Here is a 19,712-nt window from a genome sequence, read left to right on the forward strand (position 1 = left end):
AACTTTTGTAATCTTTTACAAAAATCTTCTCCTCTGAAACTACTGAGACAAATTTAACCAAACTTAGCCACAATCATCCTTAAGGTATCTAGTTTAAAATATACGTCCGATGACCCTGCCTGCCAACCAACATGGCCGACATGGTCAAAAATAGAACGTAGAGATAAGAATTATATATATATTAGATAGATTTAAACTTAAATAGGCAAAAATGATCAGCAAGACAAGATCTACAATTAAGGCAATATAGAGGAAATCGTCCAATCTATTAACAAGTCAGATTTTGCTGAAAAAGGTAGTAGTCTGTCCCTCTTTATAGGAGTGATTGCCTAGCCCTTAAATAAGGATTTTTTTACCCTGTTTTGTGTTTTGAGCAAAAAATAAAGAAGATAGAGAGAAACTAAACAGACTAAATGATTAGCAATACAAGATCAACAAAATTGTTCTTATGAATTCTATTCTTGTCTTCAATGTTGGAGAGTGTCTTTTGTTGAATATGCACATAGACCAAGGTGAGCGACACAGGCTCTTTAGAGCCTCTAGTTTATAAACAAACACAGTTAAGGGGGAATATGTCATGCAAATCAATTTATTGTAGATAATAGATAAAAGGTTCATTTTTATTACATATAACATAAATTTTAAACTATATATCCAGCACTTATACAATAGATAAATATATGCATCTCCTATTTGAGTTGGTGTATTTTAAATTTTTTGAAAAAGGTTAAAAACATATTGTGAATCCTGGACTTATGCTAGCATAACCTTGTTAGAGTGATCTACTATTTGGCTGCACAGTTTATATGTACATGCAGTCACATCAGGTGGAAATTGTGTAATAAGGAAATGCCTGTACCAAGTCTGGAAAAAGGCAGTTGTTTTCTATTCTTTTGATGAGTTTGAGCTTTTGAATTTGCAATTTGATAAGGGACTTTCCGTTTTGAATATTGAATTCGGTATATTTGTTATTTTACTTTTTTCAAATATAACAGAAACCAGTTAAATAAAAAAGCTTCATGTACGGCTAGTGCTACACGCTGCACATTAATGTACCCTTTCACCAACTGCAGGAGGGGTCTGTAATTTCGGTCCTATCTAGCACACTTGTTTTTCTGTGGCAGCCTAAAATTTTTACCGTTCATCCTGTTCAAACCTGCCTACCATTTACATTGTTAAATTCTTCTCAACCTTGATATGCAACTGGATATACGCATGCAACAATCAAGTAACCATGTACTTTGTATTTATTATTTTCAAGGAGGGTTATCAATAAAATGTTATTCTAAATGAAACATACAACTAGTGAAATTTAATCGTGATAAATCAATTATAAGTTTATTTTTTTATCTTTGAACTATTTAAAATTGTCTGCCAACATATATTTTTGGACCAATCCTGGAGGATTAACATTGTTTGTCAAAAGTTATTACCCTTTATTTTATCACTGTTGACAATTTTATGGCACTTTTGTTATTGAATGGTATTTTGAATTCAAGCATTCATCGGTTTATATTGACTTGAGATCCATCTTTTTCTACTTTCATTCAGAAACGCGTGTTTTTATTTAATGATTTAGTGATCAAGTTAAATTTTGCGTAACATGGTCGTTTCTCAGATCTAGACTATAGTAGTCTAAACTCAGATGTTACAAGTAATTTTTAACTGTATTTGACAAACCATTTTTCAGAAGTTGGGGTCCTCAATACTCTTCACCTTCGTACTGTATTTGACCTTTATATTTGTTGATTCAAGTATCACTGCTAGATAATCTTGTAGATGAAACACGCGTCTGGCGTACACAAATTTAGTCATCCCGGTATCTATGATGAGTTTATGTCAACTATATTTCAAATATATAATAATTATTGTAATGGTGTATGTCCCTCTCACCCAAACGAGTTCATCTGATTTCTGAATCTCGTACTCATGGTTCATTGATCAACGTGAAATTTTTGTATTTAGGTCCTTTTTCTCTTAGATTTTATTTATTATATCAACAGTATTATGTTTATAATACTATTAATAATGAGTGTAAGGTGTAATCATATAGGCTTCAAAACCAGACGCAAAATGCAGCTTTAGAAAATTTCAAGAATGAAATAGCCGATTCATATTTATTATAAGTAATTGTTAGTGCACTATATTCTTCAAGGAAGTGTAAATCATAAATTCAGGAAACTAAACTCAACACAGATACCACGATTAAAATTGTGTACGCCAGACGCGCACTTCGTCTGTAATAAAGAATGATTTTAACAGGTACATGTACTTCCAGCAGGTTTTTCTAACGTTTATGTGGATCATAAAAAAGTTTATGCTAAAGTAATGAGACCTATATAATATAAAAATGAAAATGATCAGAATCAGAAAAACAGGAGAAACAGACGTATGTCGTATGTGTATCATATCTTAGTGATATAAGGTTGCAATTCTGTAAATATAGACAATGCAATTTCCCATAGGAACTCCCTTTGCGGCTAAAACTATGACACTTTTACTATGAAGTTTCGTGAAAAATAATATCCCAGAACGGAAAGTTTATATACACTACTATTTTATTCAAAGGTCAAAATATAGGGCTGTGCGGCATATTTTCAACATTTATATGCCCTGAACTTCTAAGAGTTTAAACTTATACTAAAATTCTATACTACCCTTACCTTCATATTTGGACTTCCTAAGAATTAAAATTTAGGCGCTACCATGTTTTTCTATACTGGTTACATTTCCAAGTGATGTCTCTATGAGATGAAACACCGAGATCATAAATGGGAACCAGTACATTAACAAATTAACATATCTATGAATATTAAATATCTCCCCAAAAGAGGCGTGGTTTGAGAAACAGCTGTATTTACAAAGTGCAACCTATACAAACATTTATTCAAATAGAAAACCTTCTAAAAACACTTTTTCTCACAACAATACTTATTTATCAGAATTATAGCCTTTTGGAAATCACTGCATATACTCTAAGTTTCCTTTTACAGTACATTTTATACCCCTACCCCTGTTTCAGTTTTTTAAAGAATTTGAAAACAAGACTTTAATCAATGCCAGCTTACCCTATGTGCATGTTTTCTGACATGAAATGTCTAAAACATGTTTGAAACTATTCTGATAACAAATTGAAAGCATTTTAGAATACTATAAATGTATTGTTTAGTAGTTAATCATTCCAACATTCAAGTTTATACAAAGTATCCAATCCTGCCTGTGTCTCCAGTCCACATCTTACTGTATGCCTATTTGTCAATGAAAGTTCACAATTTCTGTCTCAAATGGTCAGTTAAGAATTCTTGTCACAACAGTATCATCTCTAACCATATAACTAACATAAGTTAGTTAATGTATGAACTAGAAGTGTCTAAACAAAGCCATATTTGCAAAATTGTATTTAAGAAGATATCAGTCTGGTGCATAAATTCACTAAAAGTTTGATAGAAAAGACTGCTTACATCTTATTTTTGCATAACTTTCCAGCACAGTTATTGTTTTGTTTAGAAAAGACCTTGAAAATAATAAAATCATAGCATTTACAAGTTAAATTATCTGTTTTATGACCCAGGGTAGGCATTTTTTTTCTGTTTTTTGCCCCCTGGGGCCTCACATTTCCTAAATATTTTCCCTGTTTCTAGCAATGTGGAGTATTTAGTATATATTTAGGATAGAACACACTATTGTAAGTTTTATTGAGGTCTTTTGTAATTCTAGCTTGTACTTTTGAATGCCGTGGTCACAAAAAAACACATTTAGGTGTTACAGCTTACTTTTTGGTTATCGACAGGACAAAAATAACCCAACAAAATTATTAGGAAGGATCAATGAGTTGCAATGACTGCGAAGAGTAAATATAAGTACTTCTAAATAATTTAAATCACAAACAGGCATATATTATGAATTTATTTTGAATTCAGGGCTTTAAGTAAACCATGCATACTGTAAATTGTGAATTTATGCTGAGTCATCATAGTTAAGGCTCAGGATTTTCTCAATCTTCATGAAATATTTATAAAACTTCATATTTGAGTTAAATTCTTTAAAATCTCTGAGATAAACCAGATATTGTGAAATTCTGTATGTTCTATTTTTTAACCCTATATAGGTTGCAATTCTGTAAATATAGACAATGCAATTTCCCATAGGAACTCCCTTTGCGGCTAAAACTGTGACACTTTTACTATGAAGTTTCGTGAAAAATAATATCCCAGAACGGAAAGTTTATATACACTACTATTTTATTCAAAGGTCAAAATAAAGGGCTGTGCGGCATATTTTCAACATTTATATGCCCTGAACTTCTAAGAGTTTAAACTTATACTAAAATTCTATACTACCCTTACCTTCATATTTGGACTTCCTAAGAATTAAAATTTAGGCGCTACCATGTTTTTCTATACTGGTTACATTTCCAAGTGATGTCTCTATGAGATGAAACACCGAGATCATAAATGGGAACCAGTACATTAACAAATTAACATATCTATGAATATTAAATATCTCCCCAAAAGAGGCGTGGTTTGAGAAACAGCTGTATTTACAAAGTGCAACCTATAAACTAGCGAAACACATAAAAATATGAGATCACATTCTACCTCATCCACAAAGACTATAATTGTTACCTGGTATCTTTGATGAGTTTTTTTAACCCGTGTATGTTCTGTTTGTGATGGCATTTCGTTCGTCTTCGCTGCAGAATCGTTCATTGAATTGGATGTGACCATGCATATGATGTGACGAAAATTTCTATAGGTGTTAAGATCATTGTCGCTAGGTCATGGATATAATTAAAATATTGGACTGAATTGGTACAGAGAAGTGGTTTCAAAATAAAGCACTTGCATATTGCTCTTATCATTGTAGCTTCGTAAGCACATTGTCAGTGAGAAATTAAACAAAAAAGTACTACCTTCATGATTCACAGATTTGTCTGTCATCCAACCATGCATATTAAACATCTACTCACCACAATGTTTCTTAATCAACTCTTGCAAACAATATAAAAACAACAACGCATCACAATACACTGTATGGAAAATGAAATGTGTAAAAGTTAAAAAAAAATAAAATTGAGTCAATGAAAAAGGATTAAAACTATTACGAGATTGGTCCATTTATTTCTTTCCTGCTATATAATACATTTTTTCTACAAATTCGTCGTTGATAAAGTAAAATACAGCTACATTCAGGTTCGAACTTTCTCAGGAAAAAGTGACACATGGTGAATTGGTGATTATTTTTATGACCTTTTTCTATCATATAGCTCCTAACTGCCTAAAGGTTCTACGTATTTATAAAATTATCATAGATACCAGGATTAAAAATTAGTACACCCAACGCGGGTTTCGTATACAATAGACTTTTCATACATCACTGATTTTGAAAGGTTTAACAAAATTGTGTATGAAAGTGAAACACACACACCCACATATATTGATCTTTCGCACAAAAGCTTTTGTTCCATGCCATGTTTTGACAGTCCTCAAATAATTGTTTGGTTTAACCAGATCCGTTTTGTGAACCTTGTCTTTTTATGCCCCGTAACAGAGGGGGCATTAAGTTTTTACCCTTGTCCGTCTTTACGTTAGTCCATTCGTACGTACGACTGTACGTCCCAAAGTTTGTTTCTGTTCTCTAACTTTAGTTAGCCTCAACAAAATGTTATGAAACTTATACACAATGCTCATTACCACAAAAGGCAGATCAAGTTCAAGTTTTGGTTGCGTCATTTTAAACGTTCTAGAATTATGTTCCTTTACAAATTTTCGTTTCCGTTCTTTAACTTTAGTTTGCCTCTACCAAGTGTTATAAAACGTATACTCACGTTTTTGTGGACGCATTCCCCATTTATTTAAATATACGAGAGTCATGTGTAACCATATTATAAGAAAGGATATTTTCAAGTTATCTTCTTTTCCATTTGCAGCGGAACATTTACATTTATGTGAATACAACCAGTTTAGTTGTAAGATCGTTCATTCAAAACAAATCAGCAGCGGACGTGAAGATGGTAAGTTTAACATTTTTTCCCTACAAATATCAGAGCTTCTAGAATTTAGGTATCAAGCTTCATGTGAGCATTAGTTATTTTGTGATGTAATTGTAGATTTATCACCCACAAGCTTCCAGTTTATCGAATAGTGATGTATTTTCATAGAAGCAATATATGAAATTTTCATCGCATTTTGCTCAGGAACTTTGTGTCAAGTCTTTCTGAAATTAGGAATCAACATCATGTGTTCATATAACATGTAGTACACCGTATGAAGCATTTGTACATGCTTCACTTATCAACTTTTGTATACATATAGCGGGGGGATAATTGGTGGGCAAAAACTCACAGTTCAACTTTTTAATTTTCATAGTTATATCCTACTAGCACATGTATTTGAATCAGATTACAAATCTCACATGAACATCATAAAAAGTAATTAATCAATGCTGGTGTCAAATAATGAATTAACAGATGGCATGTCTCGCTGACTTGGTTAATCTTACAAATTACGTCAGATTGCTCTTTGAGTTAAGGTATAAATGCAAGGAAATGTTGGGTATACTACAATTAAACAGCAACCAAACAATAAAAATGACCAATGACAAGTGAATACCAGTCATTCTTTTCTATATTTTCATGACATTTTAGACCCGGATATTGATGTAATTACCATTGAAGACTACATAAATGAAACATCTCAGGAAATAGAGTGTACAGAAATCAGAGATGATGCGGCACTTCAAGAAAGATCAACACCATCAAAAGTACTTTACAATTATAAGAGACATAAATGCAGCAAGTGTTTTACCATACTTAAAAAACAAATTGAAGAAGAACAACAACGAAAGGCAATACAAGAGGTGAATGAACACCACAATTACAATAAACCATCATGCTTATCACTTCAAACTAATTCAAAAGAAGTTTATGTCTGGGAACCTCGCTTCCCATTTGGTATTCCAACAGTCGTTAATGAGTCACTTACAAACCTTCAGAATTCACAAGTTATAGAAAATCAAGCACTACAATCTGTAGGACAGAGTTCTGGATCTAGGGAAAATTGGACCTGGACCAATAGTAAACGAAGTCAACAAAGGAAAGATTTGAAAGAATTGATTCAGCAAAGACAAAATTTGGAAAAATTGATTCAGCAAAAAACGAAAAAGACACTCGAACCAACAGAAACGAATAAGAAACCAAGTAGAAATAATGTCCATAACGGTTTGGAACGTCGACGTAAGCCAAAACCAACAGATACGAATAAGAAACCTAGTAGAAGTGAAGTCCATAACGATTTGGAACGTGGACGTAGGCGAGAAATGTCCGACTTTTTCACTGGATTGATGCGTTCTCTTCCAGGATATTCTGCTGGAAAAGAGTCAATACCAAAAATTAAAATTTTGAAAAATGCAGAAAAATGTATAATAAGTCTTACGAAAGAATCGTTTGACCTTGAACATGAAAAAGAATGGCTGCAAAGGCAAAATTTTCTACTCAATGAAAATTTAAAGCATTGCAACGAAATGATAACTGTTTTACCATTAACTTGATCTTTATATCAAATCCGATTTTAACAAGATCACTGGTATCTTTCCACAGTATTCCTGTCATTCTCTGTTTTTTCTTTCTTTGAGTGTCTGTAAAATAAATGATTTAAAAAAAAAATCTTTTTAGATAATTTTTTTTGGATGCAAAATGTACAGATGCACAGATATTGAAGTACTTATATTATATAGATTAATGGTTTTTAAAATATTTGATGTGTTTATGTTCATAAGCATATTATTCTGAAACTTTTCAGACCATAGACGTAACTTTTCATTTTTGTCGAGCCTGCGACTTTTGTGAGCAACTAAGACAATGCAGGAAGACTTAAGGGCATACGATACAGTAACAGGGGAGGTCATGACGTCGCTAACGAATAATGTTATTTTCGCGACGTCAAACTGTGACATAACGGGAAAAGATGCATTTTTCGACTGTTTTTATGATTTAAACTGATGTAACTTGAAAAATGCCGTTTTTCCTAAAATCCTGAAACTTTATTATTAATCAATTATTTCCATAGAATTGTTGTACATATTAATAGTATATATATGTAAAGAAGATTTTCATTATGTGTTTACAAAATCCGCTTGTGCTTATCTGTTGAAACAAAAAAGTTAAGTGTGTCTATTCGAAGGATACAAATGTCCAACAAACCGAAATGTTGAGTGAATGTCTTAAATTTCGACCCCTTTTATCTCTTAAAGTAGCTTATGAAGGTATATTTTTTATTACATATTTGAATTGCTTAGGTGAAAAAAGATTCATCATGGGATCAAAACTGTATCGTATTCCCTTCAGAATGCAATCAGTGGCGTCTGTAGTATCAAAAATTTATTTACATTTTTGATTAAATTAGTTTAAGAAGAATCCGCATTGGTATGTCAATGATTAATTTGAATTATCATAATAGAATAGAGAATGGTAGCATATCTTATGACAGAGCTTTTTCTTGAAAGTTTAGGAACTCTCGATATAGACGGTCCAGTTAGGCAAGGTGTACCTTTCTTCGACGAGGATAGAACAAAGCTTTTGACAGTTGTTTGGTCTCCAATCGACCATGGTCCTTTGACTTTGAAGTTACGTATGATTTACATGTGAAGTTGTCTTTAATGTAAATTATCAAAATAACATGCAGGCGATACATATGTATGTCAAAACTTTATTTTTCTTAATATGATATAGTCATACAATTCCTCCTGAGATAAAAGACAGATTAAATTCACCGTGTGCATATTGACATTATATGTTGCAGTTCATACAGTTCGCATTCAAATTTTGGAGGATTAAAGCTGCTTGGTTACTGTTATTTTGACAAGATACTGCATGTTTGTCACTATTACTCACCATGTAAATTTCTATTTGTTTTAGTTAGTACAGTTATTGTTATTTGCATCATTTTTAATCCCCTACCGACGAAGTCGAAGGGGACTTTAGGTTTGCACTCCGTCCGTCTGTCTGTCTGTCCGTCTGTCTGTCCTTCTGTCAGTCCGGCAAATCAGCTTTCCACACTTTTTTTCTTCGTTCTTGAAGATATTTGGTATATAGTTTTATCATGACAAGTTATAGATCAAGTTAAAATTTTAATTAAGATTTAATCCAGAGTTATGGACCATAACTCTGGACCATATCTAATGTTAGAGTACTATGTTAAACCATATTTCTGTACAAAGGGAGATAACTAATTTTTTAAGACATGCTTTGTTCAATTATTTGAAGAATTTTTTGGCAGGTTTGTTAGTTATTTAGTATAAACTAATTTTCTGAATGCTATATATATCAAAAAAAAATATGAAAAGAAATCCTTTAATTAGATAATAATCTATGTTTATTATGTATATATTTCAATACATTACATTGTGTAGATAAAAGTTGTTGACATTTTATAGATAAGTTACAAAAATATATATTAGTTTGTGACAAATGAAAGAATTTTTTTTTTATTATATTTGATTATAATTTGAAAATAGATATACACTGTATAATATATCATATCTAATTTTAGAGAACTATTAATCATATCTAATGTTTTTTTCATCATGCTTATACGATATTGATTGATAATTGGTATATAGTTTTATCATGACAAGTTACAGATCAAGTTCCAACTTTTGTTTCGGTCTAATAATTTTGTGCAGAGTTATGGTCCTTGGACTTGAAAAATTCACTCATATAATCAGTTTTCCACACTGTTTTTAGTCATGCTTGAAGATATTGACATGATATATACTTTTTGTTTACACCATGGCAAGTTATATAACAAGTTAGCATTTTGTTCCAGTATAATGAATTTTTACCCGGTAGGGGACTATGTATTGCCATGCAATACTCTCAGAATGCTTGTTCATTATGACTTGGTTTTTCAATGAATTGTAATTGTGTTACTTTTGAAAAAAACTATTTTATAATAAACGACCATAATTGTTTTAAATTGTTTTTTTTTTTATTATAATGTAATGTGTTTGTAAAAATATATATATAACAGCAGTCATTTCATGTATGGACCATTGTTAAATGCTTTGCACTCTATCTTAGCATTTTATAATGTTTCTGAGCTTCAATACTGTGATTTTATAATAGGTTGACAGATTAATTGAAAACTTCCTTGATGTGAAATCATCAGTGTTTAATATAATTTTCATACTAATTTTAAAATTTTACAATAAATGTCAACTAATAAATAGATTCATTTCAAACAAAAAAATGGGATTCAGTATAAAAATTCTGTTAACACTGTTCATGTTATAATAATCCAAAATAAAAATATATATCAGCTTGACAGATATTTTTTATTTTTATAAGAAAAAAAGCGGGTATATATTTTAACAATTTAATACTTTGTTGAAGAAAATTAGTACTAGCAACTAGCATCTCATTTAATTTTTAAAAGACTTTTTGAGAAAACTATCCGTAATTTCGCCCAACCACGAGAAGCTGCTGTTTTATTCCTTTTCTCACCCGAGGTAGTACTACACTTGAAAACAGCGATGAGATTACCATCGACACAATAGCTTCGACTGACTATGCCACCGAGTACTTTGTAGCTTTAGAAGGAAACAACCGCCATCGATGTGATCGAATTCAGTAATGAGGAACCATGCATCAACAATCACTAAGAGGTATGGTACAGCAATATAAAGAGGCACGTCAAGTTGACAACCATACGTACCCAAAATCGACAACCTTATAGAAAGGCCTCAGAAGATCAAAGCCACCACAGAAGCCAACAAGATACAAGTAGCTGGAGGAACTTAACAACTGGCGTTGAGGAAGCCCAGAAACATAAACAACAGACTGTAATACTGAATCAATGATTTTTTCAAAGTGATCTTACCCTCCATGACTACGTCGTTCAAGCCATCACCCTTCACATGGATTGATTGATTGATAATTTGTGTGTGTTTAATGCCATTTTCAACAATATTTGCTATATCGAGAACTACAACAATCGTAGACAATTAAGATTGGGAGTCGTACGGACCTGCCTTTTTGCAGGATGCGAGCTCCAAAAATCTCAATGTCAGGCATATGATACAGTATATGTACATGGAACACTCTGCCACCGAGACCCCCCTCCTCTGCATTAAAATTCGACAATAGTGTGTAGTGTGTTTTATTGACATTTTGCTAACCGACTCAGTATCTTTGTATATTTTTATTCAGTACATTACTTGTTATTTTATTATTATTCATTGTGTTTAATTTCAAGAGTTTATATGTACTGTTTAATACTGCTTAAGTGTCCGTAAGTGAAAGTTTTATCCAGTGCAAATATATTTATTCATTACATAACGTGGTGATTTAATCAATTATACTTTGTGTTCTTGATTTAAACATTTAATACTGACGAATTTATTGTATAGTTTTACTATTTATGTACCCACAAGTAAAAGCATTTTCCTATTCATAATTTTAAGAAATTTATTTTTTCCATTAGTGATAATATTGTTTATCATTGTATACGAGGGAAAAGTTATTTTGTTGTAAATCTTTGTTATTTTTATATTAGTTATCTTTGCTCTTTGATGAAATAAATGAATAGTTTTCTTATTTTTACTTTTTTCGAAATATCAATCTGTCAATATGACTCATATCATTAAAAAGTTAATTTGAGCGGGATTCTTTGTATCTCTTATTAAACGTAAATAATATTTATCCATTTAGACAATTATTGATTTTACTGATCTATGAAAGTCATATTCACTTTTATATTTTCATGACATTTTAGACCCTGATATTGATGCACTTACCAATGACAAATCCACAACTGAAACATCAACTCGGAAAAAGAAATCAAAAGAAATCGCGGATGGTGTTACACTTCACGAAAGATTAAAAGGAATGCTTTGTGGAAGCTTCCCATCAAAACCACTTAAAAAGATTAGAAGACATAAATGCAGCAGTTGTTTTACCGTTCTAAAAAGACGTATGGATGAACAACGACGTCTACAAAAAGCAATATTGGAGGTTAATGCCCACCACAATTACAGTAAACCAGCTTGTTCTTCACCTTCCACTGACGCAAACGGAGCACCGTCGCTTGTTGGTGTATTGGATAATGCACCCTCTACATCTGATGTTCAACAAGTCTGTGATGTGTCACTGAAAAACGTTCATGATTTACAAGTTGAAGATGATCAGGCACCGCATTACCCTAGACTTGGTTCTTTTAAATCGTTTTACCAAGGTTGGGCCGGCAATAAACTATTTAAACAAATGCAAATAAAAGATACCGAATTGAATGTGCAAAAAATGAACAAAGAAAAGGAAAAGAAATGCGTACCAAAGAGAAAAAGAAGCAAGGGAAAGGAAAAGAAAAGCGAACCAAAGAGAACAAGAAATAATGGAAAGTGGGAGCGAAAACCAATCCAAATGACACTTCATAATATCAAAACCCGTGAAGATAGACAAGTATTGGCCAAGCTCTTCTATGAGTTGATATGTTGTGTTAATGGAAATTCTACTGTTGATCACCAGATGAAAAAAATAGCAAAAATACATATTTTGAAAATGTCAACGGAATACATAAAATTTCTGAAAACAGAATCTTGTAAACTTGATCTGGAAAGAAAATGGTTAGAAAAACAAAATTTGCTGCTAATTGAAAACTTACAAACATTGCAAAAAAATTTAATATAAGTTGATTGATGCTACAACTTTTTAAATTTACTTCATCTTTTTTTCATAACAAACTTTACAGGATCGTGGCCTTGACGATCCTCTTCAGAATTCCCCGCAGACTGTATCTGTTTCCATAAAAATCTGAGAGATGTGATATGATTGTCGATGAGAAAACTATTCATTCTTCTGAGTGTTCATAAAATATTGTGATGTAAAGACATAACTTTACCGGTACCGATTTTCATGCACCAGATGCTCAATTAAACAATTAGGGTCTCTTCGCTGATGCTCGCGGCAAACAAAAATGAAAATCCGAAAGTTAACTTAAAGTTAAAGACGTTCTTGTAACGCCTGCATATGGATTACATATCCCCAAGTTAATCAAATAATTCAGAGCTTGCATTTCTTATCATGTTTTTATAGAGGATGCTACTTACATGGAAGCTATTGAAATAAGGGTTCCTATAAGTCCCAATTATTGTATCCGATTGTCGTAAGCACATGCTGCGTACTGTTTTCTTCGATATCAACGTCACCTAATGATACTCATCACAACATTTGTACTTTCTGTGACATGACGGTTACCAATGGTGGAGTAGGATCTACTTACACCTCCAGATCATCTAAGATAAGCCCCAGTTTTGATGGAGTTTGCTTTGTCTTAAGTTTTCAATACATTGCTCTGTGACTTCTTTGTCATTTCGCCGTTTTTCTTTTTTAGCATGGCGTTGGCGGTTTAACTCCATTTTTTTAATAGACCTTATCGCTATTTGGGAATCTGCGACACTGGACCCAAGAATTTGTTACACTTGAACTATTGACGTCATACAACAATCACTTGAGACATTTTCTATTGTGACGTCAAAAATTTTCGAGAACCTTTATGATGTCCAGTAATGGCGGACAAATAGCGATAAGGTGTATTTGGATGCCACCTTGATATCTTCAGTCTCTTTTTGAAGAGCAGATAATACCAAAAGGTACCAAAGAGAAAAAAAATCAATATTTTTTATTGTAGCAGATTTCTAAATGTTCATATATTGAAAACATCTGGTGCAGTAAAGTTGGTACAGTCAATTTTGTTAAGGAATGCTTTTTGCAGGCCGTGAAATAGCTACTTCAAACTGTTTGTTCTTAATATATGTAATGAAGTATAATTAAGCGAATATATAAAATCGTTGTTGTACTATGCACCTTTATGCTTGTTAATGATGAGAACACCATTTCTTTTTAATTATTACAGTTATTGGCAATTTTTTTATTTTGTTTAATAAGACTGATTAACAGTGTTATGGCTTTTCATATTGTAAACAATGCATGTTATTATTACGAATCGTTTTTTTATAAACATTGTACATGTTTGATTATATTGATTATATTGATATATGTAGTTGAAAAGTCGAAAGAATAAATATTTGTTTTAAATTAGATATTATATTATGTTTACACTTAACCCTACTAGACATACAAAGGGTCAGGTTTTTGGTCTTCAAATTTCAGCAGAGGGAGACAAGCAACAAAATGTAAATAGCCATAAGAGACATGTCTTTTGGGAAGTTTTAAATGTTTCCTTAATAGATATAAGAAGATGTTGTATGAATGCCAATGAGACAACTCTCCATCCAAGTCAAAATTTATAAAAGTAAACCATTATAGGTCAAAGTACGGTCTTCAACACGGAGCCTTGGCTCACACCGAACAGCAAGCTATAAAGGGCCCCAAAAATTACCAGTGTTAAACCATTCAAACGGGAAAACCAACGATCTAATCTATATAAAAAACGAGAAAGTACACTATAAAATAATAAGACTACTGACTGCTACTAATACAGCTGATATATACTAATTAGTTTTAACTTGCCTTCGATTAGTTTCAGTTCGATCAAACATAAACCATTGGCAATTAGATTAAGCGGTTTTCTGGAATTATTTTCATCCGGAACGACCAGGCGAAATATTTTGGAAGCAGGAGACTAAAAACTAAAAAGGACAGAAACAGAACAGAAAACAATATGTGAGCTTACCTCGCGTAACGGATTGACAGTGTTAGATGCAGTACAATTATAAAATGTATGAACTTAAACAATAATTTTATTTCTATAACTCATACCAGCAAAGAATAGATGTTACTGTAGCAATGCAAGTAAATTGTGGTAACTGTGTGAACCCTTCGAGTTCTACCTACTTTAGTTTACTGAGTAAAGTCAACCAATGTATGTTTTCTGTCTACAATTGGTAACAGGATGTATGGAAACGCAATAAATACAGCGAGATAAAAACAGTGTAAAAGGCGTATAATTTAATAACAGTGCTTTTAGTAGTAAAACTTTTTTACAAAGACGCTTACAGTAACTGTAGATCTATCATATAAAGCCCAAATAAGGTTGCTAACTTCACGTCATTTGGTCTCGGGTGGAAAGTTGATTTTGGTTTAGGTTACTGTATATTGTGAGATTCCTTTACAAAAATAATAAATAAGGGGCAATAGTAGATAACTGATGTTCAAATCTCATAAATCCAGGGTGTTAAACGCCTGCAATGAAAGTCGCATTATGCGAGACATAGAGATTAGTATCCGGCGGCGGCATTGTAACCTATTTCTATTATGCTTTATATTTCAGAAGGTAGAAGACCTTTATCCTTCATACATGTACCTTGTATGCAGATACCTTATGAGTACGAACGTAGATACAAGTATCTTGTCTTGGGGAGGGATAAATCCTACTTTGTAAAGAATCACTCTGATTCAAACAAAAAATTCTCTGAAACTGACATTATCAAGATGCTTGATTTCTTGATTTACAACATATTTGTTACGTTTGGGGGACGTGTTTTTCAACAGACTGTCGGAATTCCAATGGGAACCAATTGTGCCCCTCTTCTTGTCGACTTGTTTCTTTATTATTATGAGGCTGACTTCATACAGGAACTTTTTAGGAAGAAAGATAAGAAGTTAGCAATATCCTTTAACTCTACGTTCCGCTATATAGATGATGTTCTCTCACTAAATAATACAAAATGTTGAACGAATCTATCCCATCGAACTAGAGATAAAGGATACTACAGATACAATTAAGTCTGCCTCATATCTTGACTTACATCTAGAAATTGACAATGATGATCGGTTGAAAACAAAACTTTACGACAAAAGAGATGATTTCAGCTTCCCAATTGTGAACTTTCCATTTCTATATAGCATCATTCCAGCAGCGCCTGCATACGGAGTATATATCTCCCAATTGATACGATATTCCCGGGCTTGTGTTTCCTATCATGATTTCCTTGATAGAGGATTGCTGCTCACAAGGAAGTATTAAACCAAGAGTTCCAAATGGTGAAGTTGAAATCATCCCTTCGTAAATTTTACGGACGCCATCACGAGTTGGTTGACCGTTATGGCATAACCGTTTCACAGATGATATCGGATATGTTCCTTATGTCGTAACTATAATACCCTTCCCTTTTCACGAATGTGACTTACCGAATTAGACTATTTACCGGATTTGTAATAACATAAGCAACACGACGGGTGCCACATGTGGAGCAGGATCTGCTTACCCTTCCGGAGCACCTGAGATCACCCCCAGTTTTGGTGGGGTTCGTGTTGCTTAGTCTTTAGTCTTAAATTTTCTATGTTGTGTCATCTGTACTTTTATTTGTCTGTTTGTCTTTTTATTTTTGGCCATGGCGTTGTCAGTTTGTTTTCGATCTATGAGTTTGACTGTCCCTCTGGTATCTTTCGTCCCTCTTTTATGTTACAGAGTTTCCATCTGGCATATGTCCATCGTCCTTGACCTCATTTTGATGGTTCAGCGACTGCTTGAAAAAAAATAGTTTTTGTCTTGTGAATATCTGTCTGGCAGGTATCATCTGACCTTGACCTCATTCTCATGGTTCATTGGTCAATGTTAAGTTTTTGTGTTTTGGTCTATTTTTTAATTACCATCAGCCAGATTTTTCTGTTTTGGTCTATTTTTTAATTACAATCAGCCAGGTTAACTATATTTAGTGTATGGAATAATTATAGGGTGTACATGTCTGTCTGAGAGGATTTATCTGACCTTGACCTCATTGTCATTGATGTTTTAAAGTGTAAAGTTTATATGATACTAGTAATAAAACCTTTATCTTTAAGACTTTCAACATAAAAGCAATGCTTAGTAAAGCAGGCGAGACATTTAAGTGTGTGCAATCTGTTCAAAATACGGCTGCGAGAGAAAGATAAAAATTGGCTAAAGCAATTGTGCAAATCTTACATTTTTTGGCAATTTTCAAATTCACATATACCATCCTTTAGATTGCACCTGTCTTGACATATATGTAAATGAACCGAGTGAGCAACAAAACCTTTATGGAATTGTAATTGTCTGTTGCTGATATTTGTGTTGACAGTTTCCCTATATTTATTTCAACTAATGGGTCAAATGCGAATGTGGTTGACACATGACTGAATTTGATTATGAAAGAGTTTAGATATTATACATATATCAACAAGATTGAAATTGTATTCATCGCTATGCATTGCAATTGAATGTAGTCTTGAAATATAATTGCTGTTACATATTATTGTAATATTTCACATCGAATCAAAATGGTTTTGAATGATTAACTGGTGTTTAACGCCACTTTCAGCACTGTTTGCTATTTTGTGACGGTCATATTTATTGATGGAGGAAGCCGGAGTGCCCGAAGAGAACCACCGACATTCGGCATGAAAACTGACTATCTATGTTTATTAAGATTGGAGTAACCTGCCACTTACGAATCAAAATGAATTTAGTCTGTATTCGAAATGTGAGACACAGTTTTACTGTTCATCGATTATTTGTTTTAATTGGTTTTTAAATGTCCTACTAATTTTTTGGTAGATTCAAAGTGTTATTCTGAGAAATTTTTACGTATTTAAATTTAATTCACCTGTGGAAATGATTGCATAATGTCTGAACCCCAATGAAAACAAATGAGGCTATGAACATGCGACTTTGGTTAAAAGATTTTTAAATTACCCTTGATGTGAACTAAATTCAATAGAAACTATCACTTCATTTTTTACATTGCAATATGTCTCTTAGTGAGCTGTGGAATGAATTAAAGAGAAATTAAGATTTACTCTTAAGCCTTGCAAGATGTGCCGAAGGGAGCTATGAAATAATTTGAAGGGAAATTGACCCTCTTCACGAGCAAAATTTCCTTTAAAGAGCTGTTGGTTAAATGGAGATAGAAGATCAAGTTTTTATCTATATTGATTACACTCCGGAAATATTCTGAAACGCTTTTTGAACATCCACATTTCATTTGGCATTTATACTTGCATTGACAAAATAAACAATAACAAAGAATAAGATAAAGATATGAGGGATATATCTCAATCAGCAAGCACAAAACTCGTCAGATAAAGACATTCTTTTTTAAGTCTCACAAACTCTATCACTTTAGTAATGACTAACTGAACTAGCTTTATTTCTTAAATTGTGTGTCTTTTTCATGTCAGAAAAGTGTGTCGCTTTGGATGAAGAATTTTCAATCATTAACTGCACTCATTTTTAAGTAAGCATTTCCGGCAGATTGTTTTTGGGGGTTTGCTTTGTAGAAATTTGAGACGACATTGTCCCACACTGGCATGACGGATAACATGCTGATATAATTTTGTTCATATAATCATAGCAATAACGTCATCGGTAATATTAAGCAAAATAGTTCATTTAGACATTATCATTTACACAAAAGAATGGGAACTTTGTTTGAGGACAGTGGATTATATACAATAGCCCAAAGAGGTCATATTTAAATTTGTGAAATTTTTAGGTTTTCGTATGTCGATTTTTTTTCTTTTCCACCTTTCTTTTTTCCTCCATTTGAACTTACACTGAAAGAAATCTGTGTTCCCTATGGGAAACTTTATAATGAGGCTTATGCACATTAACCGAAATAAGGTACCAAGCGTCAGCGGAAGATATCCTACAAATCGGAATCTTAATTTTTATCTTTATCTTTTATGCATTAAAACATCGAAAAGAATAAATTAAATATGCATTTTTCTGATACTGGCGATTTCTTACCAAACAGTTGTTGCCGAGGTTGATAAAGCATCTTGAAACTTAAAATTTTGTTTTATTTTAATTTTGCAATAGAAAATAAACAGTAATGCGAACAAACAGAGAAACAGAATATATTTACTTTTATTTAACAGCGAATTCTCATTAAACAGTTGGTGTGAATGGTTTTATATCCAGGCCGCATTTCTGTTATACTGGAAAAAGATAAAATAACAAAAATACCGAACGCCAAGGAAAATTCAAATCGGAAAGTCCCTTATCAAATGGCTAAATCAAAACTCAAACATATCAAACGAATGGAAAACAACTGTCATATTCCTGACTGGTACAGGCATTTCCTAATGTAAACAATTGTGAATTAAACCTGGTTTTATAGCTAGCTAAACCTCCCACTTGTATGACAGTCGCATAAAATTCCATTATACTGACAACAATGTGTGAACAAAACAAATAGACATGATAGGTAAAAATGTCAAAAATAGGGGTACAGCAGTCAACAGTGTGTTATAATCTTAATAATCTTAATCACTATTAAAACAAACTAATATGTCAACAAAGAAAACCAAAATGGCATATAGACAATGCTCATAAGCAAAAATGAAAGATGACAAGAATACAAACATTTACCACAGCACAACAACACATTGGCTGCATGCATAAGTAACGGGCCACGCCAAAAGGATATTACCAAACATGGACTAAACAGTAAAGGTTAATAATTTACAAAGACAAATAAAAGAACATGTAAGATGATAAACAACGTCAGTACATAGAATCTATACTTCAATACCATCATGTATTATTTGTGAAGTTGTTTCGGAATATTTATCAACATGGTCTTGGTATTTTCCGATAAACTTTTTTTAGAAAAAGGACGAGACGTTCTTTGACATAACCGTGGTCCATAAACTTTCTGCTCAGACACTGGTGACGTTTTATAAAATCTGGGTAGCAGCTGCAAGCTATTGAATAACGAATCAGTTAGGGAATGAA

The 19,712-nt window shown here is 32.5% G+C and overlaps 1 protein-coding gene across 2 annotated transcripts in view; it reads left to right on the forward strand.

Annotated features, from left to right (window-relative positions):
- The window catches only part of LOC127720176 (uncharacterized), a 54,321-nt gene extending 40,230 nt beyond the window's left edge, over positions 1 to 14,091 (forward strand). Inside the window, exons 9-10 of one of the 2 annotated variants that reach the window (XM_052226643.1) lie at positions 5,930 to 6,013; positions 11,772 to 14,091. In XM_052226643.1, the coding sequence (XP_052082603.1) occupies positions 5,930 to 6,013; positions 11,772 to 12,682 (995 nt within the window). In that variant the 3' untranslated portion in view covers positions 12,683 to 14,091. Of the gene's footprint in view, positions 1 to 5,929; positions 6,014 to 6,646; positions 10,320 to 11,771 lie in introns of those variants that run through there. The other variant, XM_052226644.1, reaches the window with a different exon arrangement.
- The last annotated feature ends 5,621 nt before the right edge of the window (positions 14,092 to 19,712 follow it).

The sequence above is a fragment of the Mytilus californianus genome, unplaced genomic scaffold (assembly GCF_021869535.1).
Source record: "Mytilus californianus isolate M0D057914Y unplaced genomic scaffold, xbMytCali1.0.p SCAF_11, whole genome shotgun sequence".
NCBI lineage: Eukaryota > Metazoa > Mollusca > Bivalvia > Mytilida > Mytilidae > Mytilus > Mytilus californianus.